The following is a 13,416-nucleotide window of genomic DNA, read 5'->3' as shown; positions in this document are numbered from 1 at the left end:
TGCTGGCAGACTAATTCTGGAATGATTAAGGTGTTTGGGAGCTTTCTGTAAGACTAATCTCTGCTTTGCAATGTGACCAGTGAAAATGGTTTGAGTGGGAATAAGGGTAAACTTTTTTGGAAGTGACTGACTAGAAAATGGGATGAGTCTATCCCACAATTAAAAGACTGCAATGGCCAGCTCTGGAGCAGATGTTTCCTTCTCTCCCCCTCCTTTCCCTTGTTCCCTCCCATCACTCACCTATTTTTTCCAAATAGACCTGCCAGTCTTCCTTTTCGCTCCTAAGAAGGTGAGCCTTTATTTCAGTTTTGGATATTTGGAGCTTGGTATTCCAGGTGGAGCCTGTTTGACTAAGATGGTTGCTTCTCTCTTAGGAAAACTGGAGTGCATTTGCTCCAGACTTCAAAGAGTTAGACGAGAATGTTGAATATGAAGAGAGAGAATCTGAGTTTGACATTGAAGATGAAGATAAGAGCGAGCCAGAACAGACCGGTAAGCAATATTGGCCCTGCTTTAGTTTTGGCAGGCAAGTATTACTGACCGCACTGCAGGTCCAACTGGAAGATTGTGGTGTTAATGCTGTTTGTCTGTTTTACCATTATATCCTAGAGTATCTGCTTTCAAATCACTGCTAATGCTGTTCTTGAAGAAGTTGCTAGTAAGGTAACATGAAGTGTGATGAGATAATCTAGAGGCACTAAAAGAAGGACTTTCAATTATATAGTGCCAGGATACCTCGAAGCTCTTTATAACAAACAGAATACTTTTGAAGTGTAGTCACTGTGTTGTATTGTAGGAAATTTGCCACCTAATTTACGCACAGCAAGGTCCCAGAAACTGCAGTCAGGTAATAAGCAGGCCGTGTGTTTCAGTGATGTTGTAGAGGGATGAATCTTAGTCCATCTCTCCTGTTCATCAGGTGGTATTGGATTCTTTTACCCCGACCTGAGAGAGGAGACAGGGCCTCAGTTTAATGTCTATTCCAAAAGACTGTACCTTGGATAGCTCAGCACTCCTTCAGTACTGTGCTAAACTGTCAGCCTAGATTATGTGCTCAAGCCTCTGGAGTAGGACTTGAACTCGCAGCTTTCCGACTCCGAGGTTAGAGAGCTACCACCAAGCCAACGTATTGACGCATTGAGTGGGTAAGAGAAATCTAATGTAGAATTAGAAGATTTGATTGCCCTGCCATTTTTGTTGATTTTGGAATTTTGGAGAGTTTGGCTCACTTGTTAAATCTCTCACAGCCTGAGAGACGAAGTTTTGGCTTTAAGCTGCACACCACAACTTGTGTGTGTAATCCATGTTAACACCTCATTATAGTACTGAGGGGAGTGCTTGACTTTTAGTTGAGATGTTAAACTTGAGGCCCTGTCGGTTCTGTTGGCACAATTTGCAGAGAAGCAAAGAGCTCTGCTGGTGTCTTGGTCAACACTAACCCTTTAATCCAAAGTCACTAATGAATGAATGAATCAGTCATCCATCTCATTTGCTATTTTTGAGCAGTTGCTGTGCATAAATTGGTTTCTGTTTACCCACGTAACAATAACTCCACTCAGAAGTAATCAATTGACCGTGAAATGCTTTGCGACATCTTGAAGACACAATATAAATCCAAGTCCTTTATTCTTTTCCTCAAATCGGAAGTAGTTGGGGTTGATACTTTGGGGTATGTGATGTGTGGGAAGAATAGACTAGATGAGCTGAAATTGTTTTTTCTCATTCCATATTTTTGGCTGTTTGTAAAAGTCCCAGGCACATGCAATCCTGCAAGCACATCTGAATGATCACACAGCTCAGACAATGTGATACGTTGCTTGGAGTTGTCCATGTGACCACCCACCACCCCCCCATCAATCTCTTGCCACCTGGTACAGTTACAATTCAAGCTATACATCCTGTTGACAGTACAAGGCACCTTACACAAGCAGAGCTGCTTGACTCAAGATCTGAAACACACAATTTTACACATGCTCCGAATGGGGCAGCACATTGGGCACTAAAGATGTGCATGAGTTGCCCACCATAAGAGCACCTGCTAACATTAAAAAGCTCTGGAAACACTACATAGTCAGATATATTTTTCAGAGTGAAGTTAATAATCACGTTTTTAAAAAGAATTTAATTAATTCTTAAGTAAAAGGATGCAGCAAGAAACTAGTAGTACAGCACTTGACAATACCATACTTAAATTGTCCAAAATTTTATTTAAAAGACTCTGGAAAACACAGAGTCTTTGATATGCTGCCTGGCAGAGCTTTTCCATGAGCCTCCCTGCTAGTCCAGACTGGGAAACCTTCATTGGTTTTCCTGTGACTCCAAGGTTGTTTCACATGTATGAATCAAATAAATTTGTTTTCTCACTATTCAGGCATTTGTTAGTTAGCAGTTCTGCAGTTCAGTTGGACACTGTCCAGGTCCCGTCTTTCTAGTGATCTTGTTGACTCAATTCCCTTTCAAGTAGCTTAGCTCTTGTCATCTTGGTTTTAAGAAGAGTCTGAGGGTCTGACGTGAGTCTTCAGGCTTGCATGCATTAACCTCTCAAGAACATGAGGGGATTGCTGATGCCATTATCAATACATCAAGCATCCAGGAGAACAATGTAGACTAGATAATCTCCATAGGAATATCGATTCCTCTGGGAAATATCTATTTTCTTTCTTCAAAGACAAAGCAATGATCTTAATAAATTTCACTGAAGACCATTTTAAGTTCTTACTGTGTTGCCAGACCATAGAAGATATATGGATAATACTGCTTTGGGCCATGAAGGACTCTGCTTCTTTCATGGGTAGATTGTGCTACCGAACCAATAAGTGCTACCCTGCACTACCTCATCCCCTGTATACTTAGTTACTAAACTGCGCATCTCTGCTTTGTTATTAAACTTTGACCTATTTCTGTATGAAACACTTCCAGGTGGCGATGCGGCAGAGGATGAAGAGGTTGATGTCACGTCCGTAGACCCTATTGCTGCTTTCTGTAGCAGGTAGATAACTGAATATAAGCTCTTTAATGGGGAAATGGATCAACTTAGATTCGAAGCTGGGGAATTCCTCTGAGCTGTTACATAACATTGTCAGAAGTGTTTGAGAAACCTTGTTTCAACTTCGAATTGTCCTCTTCCTCCTCCTGACCTTCTAATAGAATTTTATTTTCAGTTCATTCTTGGGACATAACGATGCTAGCAAGGCTGGCTTTTATTGCTGATCCCTTGTTGTCTTGAAAGGGTTGTGGTGAGCTTCTGCTTTAAACCGTTGCAATCTGCGTGGTGAAGGTGCTTCCTTATGTGTCTGGGAGTTCCAGGCTGTTTACAATGGGCAGTAATCTTTATCATGCAAAGAAAGTGAATGCTTCTCCAATGTAGAAATACTGCTCTATCATTAATGCACTACTGCATTCTTGGATACACCTTGTGATTATGCACCGTGCTAGCAAATGTGAATGCACCAATTTGTAAAATAGATAGTAAGATCAGAAAGTCCTGAATTCAGATTAGATCATCATAGGGTGTCAATAGGGGAACTGGAATTGGCCTAATTGCCTTGTGCTAGAATGGGGGAGCGAAGAAGGGTTCTCCCTCCTGATTGTTATCCAGCAACTTCTGGGAAGTTTGAGGTTCAGAAGTGGAGAGAGTTTGAGTACTGGATTGGTGTCATGCCTTCTAATAATCTACCCTCACTTGGGTGAGGAGCTTGATGGTTTCTGTTGCTCGGTGAATGTTTCCTTAGCAAGAATTGTAGCCTTAAGGTTTTTTAAAAAAAAATCTATATGCCTTCCAGGGAGAAAGAATCTCCAGTTGGGCACTCATGAATTCAGACTGGAATGCGCTGGTTCATTGATTAGCTGCACCGCCTCGGTCACTTTCCTTTTGTCTTAAGTGAGGCAGATTCTCTTTCGATGATTGTTGCTGTAACACTTCTTATGGAAGCACAGCTGGAGAGAGCTGCTTTCTCTACTTGTTAATAGAGCAGCTAATAACTTGGGGAAATGTCTGTGGTTTCATGTGCTGCATTCTTTGTTTTGCCTTAGTGATGAAGAGTTTGAAGACTGCAAAGCCCTGCTCTACCTCCCAATATCTCCAGAAGTGGAGGATCCTGAAGAGAATCCTTATGGACCTCCCCCTGAAGCAGTACAGGTGCGATTTGAGAATTAACACCATAACTCAGCAGTGGTGGTGGGGAGTGATTGCATGAATAGTTATTTAATATTGCTGAAAATAGAGACATGCTGTCAAAGCTTTCCATCTTTCACTCATCAGCTCAGATGAAAGAAAACCAAATTTCAAAGGGAGCAACAATTTATACTCACCACCTTTTTCTCATGCAGTATAAATTGTTGCTCCCTTTGAAATTTGGCACTCTTCTATCTGTCCGGATGAGTGCAAGACAAAAAGCTTTGACAGCATGTCTCTTTTCGTTTCCCCAGAAATACTCAGCTTATTTAATATTTCAATTTTCTGTCATGATATACCTATGTTTATGGTAGGGAAAAGGTTTACTAATGTGAGATGTAGCATTCCATTTGAGGGGGTACCATGTAAATAGGCATCCAACATTTACACAGTGTTAAACATTCTTAACAATGTTTTGGGTTAATATTTTGGGACTCTCTCTAAGTAATTTCAGACATGCAAGTGTAGGAAACTTGGGAGGAATGAGTGAGTTTTGATCTGTAAATCCCAAAGCTCTTCACTGGAATTTTTTTTCCTCGTGTTGGGAGTCTGTTGTAGACTCATTCAAAGAGGTTGATTGCTATCATTTGGCAACAATTTCATGATCGTAGCATGTGACTACCAAGCATGGTTGAAGGTGAACTCGATGGATTTTTTTGTCTAACAATTCCAATATTGAACATTCAAAAATGAAAACTGCTGCTTGTGCATCAGGTTGCTGCTGAAGGTACGATTAATATAAAGTTTTTTAGTGTGAATTCATGTTCTGTTTTATTTCTTAAAAAGGAAAAGAGGAAGTAAAGTGAGTGTTGGTCTTCTAGAGAGTGAGAGTGGGGAGTTAATAGTAGATAATAAGGAAATGGCAGAAGAAATGAACAAATATGTTGCTTCTGTGTTCACTATAGAGGACACAAGAAATATTCCAGTAATAGCTGCAAATCAGGAGGTGAACGGGAGAAAGGAACTTGGTGAAATTGAAATCACCAACGAAATGGTTCTGAGCAAACTGATGGAGCTGTGGGCTGACAAGTCTCCAGGTCCTGATGGACCACATCCTAGGGTCTTAAAAGAGGTGGCTAATGAGTTAGTTGATGTGCTGATGTTAATTTTCCAAAATTAGCTAGATTTTGGAAAGGTTCCATCAGATTGGAAAGTAGCAAATATAACCTCTCTATTCAAGAAGGGAGGGAGGCAGAAAAAAGGAAACTATAGGCCAGTTAGCTTGACATCTGTCATGGGGAAGTTATTAGAATCGATCATTAAGGAGGTTATAGCTGGACACTTAGAAGAGCTCAGAGCAATCGAGAAAAGTCAGCATGGTTTTGTGAAAGGATAATCATGTTTAACCAATTGGAGTTTTTTGAAGGAGTAACATGCATAGTGGATAAAGGGGAGCCTGTAGACGTACTGTACTTGGATTCCCAGAAGTCATTTGATAAGATGTCACATCAAAGATTATTACGGAAAATAAAAGCGCATGGTGTAGGGGGTAACACATTGGATAGAAGATTGGCTGGCTGGCAGAAAACAGAGTATGCATAAATGGGTCTTTTTCTGATTGGCAGGATGTGACGAGTGGAGTCCCACAGGGATCTGTGCTGGGGCCCCAACTTTTTATAATTTACATCAATGACTTAGATGAGGGAAGTGAAAACCTGGTAGCTATAGACACAATGATGAGCAGATGACACAAAGATAGGTAGGAAAGTATGTTGTGAAGAGGACATGAGGAGGTTGCAGATGGATAAAGATAGGTTGAGTGAGTGAGCAAAGACCTGGCAAATGGAATTTAATGTGGGAAAATGTGAAGTTGTTCACTTGGCAAAAGTGGAATGGAAGAACAAAAAAAGCAGAGTATTATCTAAATGGAGAACGGCTGCATAATTCCGAGGTGCAGAGGGATCCAGTTGTTCTAGTACACGGGTCACAAAAAGTTAGTATGCAGGTACAGCAAGTAATTAAGAAGGCTAATGGATGCTATATTTTATTACGAGAGGGATTGAACATAAAAGTAAGGATGTTATGCTTCAGTTATACAGGGTATTGGTGAGACTGCACCTCGAATACTGTGTGCAGTTTTGGTCTCATTTAAGGAAGGATGTAAATGCATTGGAGGCGGTTCAAAGGAGGTTTACTAGATTGATACCTGGAATGAGTGGGTGGACTTATGAGGAAAGGTTGGACAGACTGGGCTTGTTTCCACTGGATAAAGGTAAAATACTGTGGATGCTGGAAATCTGAAACAAAAACAAAAAATGCTGGAAAAACTCAGCAGGACTGACAGCATCTGTGGAGAGAAAGACAGAGTTAACATTTTGAGCCTGTATGACCCTTCTTCAGAGCTTTGAAGAAGAATCATATGGACTTGAAACGTTAACTCTGTCTTTCTCTCCACAGGTGCTGTCAGTCCTGCTGAGTTTTTCCAGCATTTTTTATTTCTGTTTCCACTGGAGTTTAGAAGAGTGAGGGGTGATTTGATTGACGTATACAAGACCCTGAACGGTCTTGACTAGGTGGATGTCGAAAGGATGTTTCCTCTTGTAGGTGAGTCTGGAACCGGGGACACTGTTTTAAAAATTAGGGGTTGCCCTTTTAGGACAGAGGTGGGGAGAATTTTTTTCTGAGGGTTGTGCAACTTTAGAATTCTCTGCTTCAGAAGGTGGTGGAGGCGGGGTCATTGAATATTTTTAAGGCAGAGGTAGATAGATTCTTGTTAGGCAAGGGAATCAAAAGTTATCGGGGTTAGATGGGAATGTGGAAATTGAAACACAAGAAGATCAGGCCATGATCTTATTGAATGTTGGAGCAGGCTCGAGAGGCCGAATGGTCTACTCCTGTTCCTATTTCTTATGTTCTTATGCTTTTATTTCTTGCTTTAATTTCTGCCCCATGTCTAGAACTAGCGGCCATTGTTTAAAAAATAAGGGGCCACCCATCTAAGACAGAGATGAGGAGAAATTATTTCTCCGAGGGTTGTGATTCTTTGGAATTCTCATCCTCAAAAGGCAGTGGAAGCAGAGCCTTTGAATAGCTTTAAGACAGAGCTAGATAAATTCTTGATAAGCAACAGGGTGAAAGGTTTTCTGGGGTTGGCGGGGATGTGGAGTTGAGGTTACAGTCAGATCAGCCATGATCTTATTGAATGCTGGAGCAGGTTGAGGGGTCGAGTGACCTACTCCTGCTCCTAATTAGTATGTTCGAATGTCTTAGATTAATGCTACTTAATCTTTCTGTCCTCTGCACTCACCACTCCCTCCCCATCCCATCGCACCCGGCACCACAATCTCTGCTTGATGTAAAAGAATCCACATCACTAGGTGAAGAGGAGCAGAGGCGTTTCTCCCTGGAGCTCTGGTCAACATTTATCTCTCAACCAACACCTAAAATAGATGATCTGGTCATTATCACATTGCTGTTTATAAGACCTTGATGTGTGCATATTGACTGCCATATTTCCTACATTACAGCAGTGACTGGACTTCAAAAATGTACTTCATTCCATTAGGGACATCTTGAGGTTCTGAAAGGCGCTATACAAATGCTAGTCTTTAAAATCTTAGATATATGCAGTGCCCTTAATGTAGTGGAATATCTTGTAACAGCTCACAGTGGCATAATTAGGAAAAAAAACCCATAAATGTTATCAATAGTAAATGGAGCAAAGGAATACTTGATCTCTGACTGATTGGGTAGCAGGGAGCAGGATAGTGGTGGATGTTCGTTCTGGTTTCGAGTTCTACAACAAAGTAATCACTCACCCTGATGGGGCTTCTGTACTACACTAATTTTATGATCGAGACTGGTCAACCCAATGTACGCAGGATGGTTCTTACAGAGAGCGAGTAAAATTGTACTCCATATTTTAAGGCTTTGTCTGACATCTGTGTCTTGGCAGAATTCCGGAACTGACGACTTGAGCAACCCAGAGAAGAAGCGGCAGGCATCCACTGATGGATCGCAGCCCCCAAAGAAGAAACCCAAGATGACCAATATTGAGCTACAAGGAGTACCGTGTGATGGTAACTGGGTTATCTGCTACTCATTAGACCAGTTATCTCGAGCATTTTGTTCTTTATATTGATAACTCTTTGCTTTCCAAACTGCACCAAATTTCTATTTTTATCAACCTCCTCATCGGTAACAACACTTCAAAAGTAATTCATTGGCTGAGAGTCTCATTAGCCTGTCTTTAGGATGTTAAAAGATGCTATGGAAATGCAAGTTTGTTTTATTTTGTTTCCTTTTCTGAAGGCACTGACCCTTGCTGGAGTGATTCCAGGAGACACCTCATCCAAGCAGCTATTCTTAATGGGCGTGTGACAGCAGCTTGTTCAAAAGTGGAGGGCATCACAACTGAAGCTGATACTCCCCTGGCCTCTCATTCTCAGTATAGCACAATTCCTGTAGGAGTTGCTGGCTAGCGACCACTAGTAGAAAGCTGACTAAGTTTCTCAGATTCCCTCTCACCCATGGGTTCTGAGGTTTTGATGCTAATTGTTCATTACCTCTAGACTTGACTGTTCCAATGCACTGCTGGCTGGCCTCTCACAATCTACCCTCCGCAAACTTGAGCACATCCAAACTCTACTACTCATGTTCTAGCTCGCACTAAGTCCCGTTCACCCATCGCCCCTCTGTTCACTGACCTAGATTGTTTCCCGGTTAAGCAGTGACTCAGTTTTAACAATCTTATCCTTGTTTTCAAATCCGTCCATGGCCTCGCCTCTCCCTCAATCTCTGTCATTTCCTCCAGCCCCACAACCCTCTGAGCTATCTGTACTTCTCTAACTCCAGCCTCTTCAGCCTGCCCAATTTTAATCGCTCCTCCATTTGTGGCCATGCCTTCAGTTGCCATGTGCGTAGTGGTTTTCAAACTGCATAAATGTATATATACTGTTGATTGACTACCTTAGCAAGGTGAGCGTTTTTTTTTAGTTTAAGCTTTAAAACTTTTATTTTTTTTAAACGTATTAAGTGCATCTGGCGCAATGATGTTTGCTTCGGGGCATTTTCACTTTGCATGTGGTATACACTTCCTGTAGCACTTCTCCCATTGCACTTATGATGGCACCAATATTTTAAAAATACAGCCTGTCCTCCAACTCGTCGTGAGCAGTACTGCAGGAGACCTATTAAAGTTGTTGTGAGGTTATATATGGTGAGTTAGTCTCTGCTGTTGAGCCACTGCGGGATATTTCTCTTAGAGAAATTAATGACATCAATTGCCTTGGATGAAACTGAGCAGAGCTGGAGTTTGTTTTTATAGCATCACGCACTAAGATTACATTTTTTTTTAACAAAAGTTATGGCTGTCTTGGTTCAGAAAGAAATCATTGGTCAATTTTAGTAAGAGAATAGGTTAGCATTTTCTTTTCTTTAAGGGAATGGCAAGGAGAGATTTACTGCATGGTCTGTTTCAAGGTTAGACTCGGTACTCCTTGGGCTGACACTCTTGGAGGTGCCATCTCTTGGATGAGGCATTAAACCAAAGCCCAATCTGCCCTCTTGAGTAGACGGTAAAGATGCCATGGTGCTATTCAAAAAGGAGCACAAATTCTGTCTCGTATCCTGGAGATTTTATCTTCAACCAACGCTAGAAAATGGTAATTTATTATGTTTCTGTTACTGGGAGCTTGCTGTGTACAAATTGAGCACTGCATTTCCCACATTGCAACAGTGAGTACATTTCAAAAGGACTTAAGTGGCTGTAAAGCACTTTTGGGCATCCTGAGTTCAAGAAAGGTGCTATGGCAATGCAAATCTTTCTTTCATCAAACCCTTGAGCGGAATGACCAGTACTCTGTTCTGAACCTTGCTTTCAAGACCTTGATTGGTAGACACACGGTGAATAAAATCACCCTGAAGTACACTCGCAGTAATGTCCAGTGTCCAGAGTTTATGGAGAGGAGTAATGCTGTGGGAAATCTGCGGCTGTTCAAAAGACCTGCACTTGAACTAAATCTTACACTGGCCACAACTTGGCTTGAAGCCCATTAATCCCAATTGCTTTGCATTAGTGGGTGCAAGTGAGTGGCTGGGACGAGGCTCAAAAGAAATATGAGATGGATAAAAGGTTTTGCACAATGGGGGGAAAGGTCATCTGTTCTAATGTTTGAGATTTTATATATTTAATAATCATTAATGAATATTTGTGGTTGTTCAAACCGCAAGGTCAAGATCATCACTGGAAAATCTTGTGGAGCCCACAATTTCATTAAGTCCCTGCAATTTTGACACTTTTTTGAAACCTTATGTTAGTGTGCAGATTAATAAAACGAGGAGGAATCACTGGGTAACTGTTAGAAGCAGGAATGTGGACTCCACCTTTCCCATTCCAATCCTTTTCCGTTTCTTGTTGACTCAGGACCTGTATTACAAAATAAGGGTCGCTCCCAAGCTCAGTGACAAGTAACCGGCATGTTTATTTTTCTTCCCCCCCCAGAAGTTCACCCATTGCTGGGTGTGAAGGGCGATGGCAAGTCGAAGAAAAAGCAAGCAGGCCGGCCAAAAGGAACGAAAGGTAAAGAGAAAGATTTCATTAAGTCGAAAGCCTTCAAAGGGGACAGAGGTCAGCCTTTGGAAGGAGCAGTGAAGGGCAAGGAGCTGGCGGAAGTGGCTGAGCCACCCGCAGGTAAGGACCATGGTGGGAGCTCCCGCAGCTTGCCTGGTACCTGTGCTTTTCTCCCTCTCCCCCCCCGCCTCCCCCTCCTGCTCCCTCTAGTTTCTGGTCCTGCTTTTGCATGCGGGTTTGCTGTTTTAAGTGCATTGAAGTAAAAAGTGTTTACAGCACAGAAACAGGCCATTCAGCCTCATTGTTCCGTGCTGGTGCTTGTGCTCCGCTTCAGCCTCTTCCTACCTTATTTCATCTCACCCTATCAGCATATCCTCCTCTTCCTTCCATCCTCATTTGCTCACTTAGCTTCCCATGAAACGCATCCATGCAATTTGTCTCAAATATTTCCTGTGTGTCTGTGATGCAGCCCAGGAGGCTACTTGCCCCCGTTGGCTCCATGCTGGCCCTTTGAAAGATCCATCCAATTAATTCCGCTGCCCAGCTCTTTCGCTATAGATGTGTCATTTTTTTCCCCTGCATCCTTCCTGAAGTGTGGCGCTCAGAATTGGATGGAACACTCCAGCTGAGACCAAACTTGCGTTTAATAAAGATCTGGAATAACTTGCTTGCTTTTATGCTTTGTGCCTCTACTTATAAATCATTAGCTTTTTAAAATTTATTTCCATATAGCAGTGGCTTTCAAACCATTTATGGGGGAATACCTTCTAAATATAGGCATATTCCTGTGAGCCCCTTGCCTAAAATCTACTAAACGTGAGTCTAAGTAGACTCAAAATTAATCAGTCAAACAATGAAAACAGTATTTAATATAGCAACTAGAACGCTGAACCATATAGCCCAAACAATCTAATACAAGCTTAGGAGACAGTGATAAAACCATAGTGTTTTGGTCAGAGCACACCTTCAATACTGTGTTTAGTCCTGGCCACCAAGGAACAATGAAGAAATTTAAGTGCTGGAGACAGTGCAAAAGAGCCATGAGACAGGTGTGTAGGGGTCAGAATTATGGAAGGTGGAAGAAACTTAGGTATTTTACCTTAGTGAAGGCATAGAAACAGGAAGATTTATGCCGCAGGAGGCCATTCAGCCCGTTACGTTCATGTTGCCTGAGAGAACTATCCAGTCAAATCCCACCTCCTATCTCTCGGTCCATAGTCCTGTAGGTCAGGGCATCTAAGGTGTGTATCCAAGTGCTTTTTAAACGTGCTGAGGGTTTCTGCCTCCTCCACCTGTTCAGACAGTGAGTTCCAGAATGCACCACCCTCTGAGAAAAATTGCTCCTCAACTCCCATCTAAACCTTACCGCAATCACTTTAAATCTATGACACTAGTTATTGACCTCTATGCCAACAGAGTATCCAGGCTCCTAGTAATTTTATTAATATTCAATTGACTCTTTCAATATTCAATTTAACATTCAATTAAATCTCCCCTCAGCCTCTTCTGTTCCAAAGGAAACAACCCCAGCCTATCCAACCTTTCGTCATAACTAAATTCTCCATTCCTGACAGCATCCTCGTAAATTACCCTCTCTAGTGTGAACACACCCCTGACCAGAACTCTAGCTGTGGTCTAACTAGTGTTTTATGCATTTGTAGCATAACCAATCTGCTCTTATATTCTAGGCTTTGGCCAGTAACGGAAAGTATTCCGTATGCCTTCTTGACCACGTTATCAACATGTCCTGGAGGTTTATTTTTCTCCTGCAGATGGAGGTCTGTGAACGTGCTACCATCAGGGATCTGTGGACGTGCATTCCAAGGTCCCTCTATTCCTCTATACTTCTCAGTATCCTATCATTTATTGTGTGTTCCCTTGCAGTGCCTGCTATCACAAAGTACATTAGCTCACACTTCCCCGGATTGAATTCCATTTGCCATTTTTCTGCCCACTAGACCAGTCCATTGATCTCTTCCTGAAGTCTACAGCTATTCTCACTATCAACCACATGCCCAATTTTTGTATCGACTGCAAACTTCTTAAACATGCCACTTCCATTTACGTCTCTATCATTGATATGTACCACAGACAGCAAGCGACCCAGCACTGAACCACTGGAAATGGCCTTCCAGTCACAAAAACACCTGTCAGCCATAACCTTTTGCTTCCTGTCACTAAGCCAATTTGCCACATTCCCTTGGATCCCATAAGCTTTTAACTTACTGATCAGCCTGCCATGTGGGACATTGCCAAAATCTATTTGTGAGGCGATCTGATAGAATGATCTAGGGTTCTAAGTTAAGGGTTTGTGGCAGGGGGGGAAAAAAAACCTACAAATTAAATAGTGGGAGTAAAAGGTTCAAAGTGGTAAATGGTAATTTACAACTGAAGACACAAAATTCTTCACACAGCAAGTATCAACATGTGGAATAGACTTCCAGATAGAATGCTGAAAGCAAAAGGATGCATGCTACAGTAGAGGGACGTTGACTTTTTATAATAAATTAAGATGTAATGAATGACCTTCATAACTGTAATTATTTTGCCATGCAGTGTGAATTGTAACCCGATGCTCATCCATGAAGAGAAATTTAATTTATAGTGTTAACCTACAAGAATGTTGAAACGATCGTGCTTTCTAATCACTCGATTGCCCATCTCGTTGCTTTTGGTGTGTTAGAAATTGTGCTGATTCGACAAGAGAATGTGAACAATAGAAAGTTTTGGT

The 13,416-nt window shown here is 41.8% G+C and overlaps 1 protein-coding gene across 5 annotated transcripts in view; it reads left to right on the top strand.

Annotated features, from left to right (window-relative positions):
• Positions 1 to 13,416, top strand: part of rbbp5 (retinoblastoma binding protein 5) — a 36,995-nt gene that overhangs the window by 19,585 nt on the left and 3,994 nt on the right. For 2 of the 5 annotated variants that reach the window (XM_078546407.1, XM_078546406.1), the window contains exons 10-14: positions 375 to 492; positions 2,920 to 2,989; positions 4,033 to 4,138; positions 8,070 to 8,193; positions 10,617 to 10,805. In XM_078546407.1, coding sequence (XP_078402533.1) covers positions 375 to 492; positions 2,920 to 2,989; positions 4,033 to 4,138; positions 8,070 to 8,193; positions 10,617 to 10,805 — 607 coding nt within the window. Of the gene's footprint in view, positions 1 to 374; positions 493 to 2,919; positions 2,990 to 4,032; positions 4,139 to 8,069; positions 8,194 to 10,616; positions 10,806 to 12,373; positions 12,511 to 13,416 lie in introns of all 5 variants that reach the window. The other 3 variants (XR_013577252.1, XR_013577251.1, XM_078546408.1) reach the window with 3 other exon arrangements.

Source organism: Cetorhinus maximus, chromosome 8 (genome assembly GCF_964194155.1).
Source record: "Cetorhinus maximus chromosome 8, sCetMax3.hap1.1, whole genome shotgun sequence".
NCBI classification, from domain to species: Eukaryota; Metazoa; Chordata; class Chondrichthyes; order Lamniformes; family Cetorhinidae; genus Cetorhinus; species Cetorhinus maximus.
Note: the sequence above shows the minus strand (reverse complement) of the source record. Positions and strands in the feature narration are given on the sequence as shown.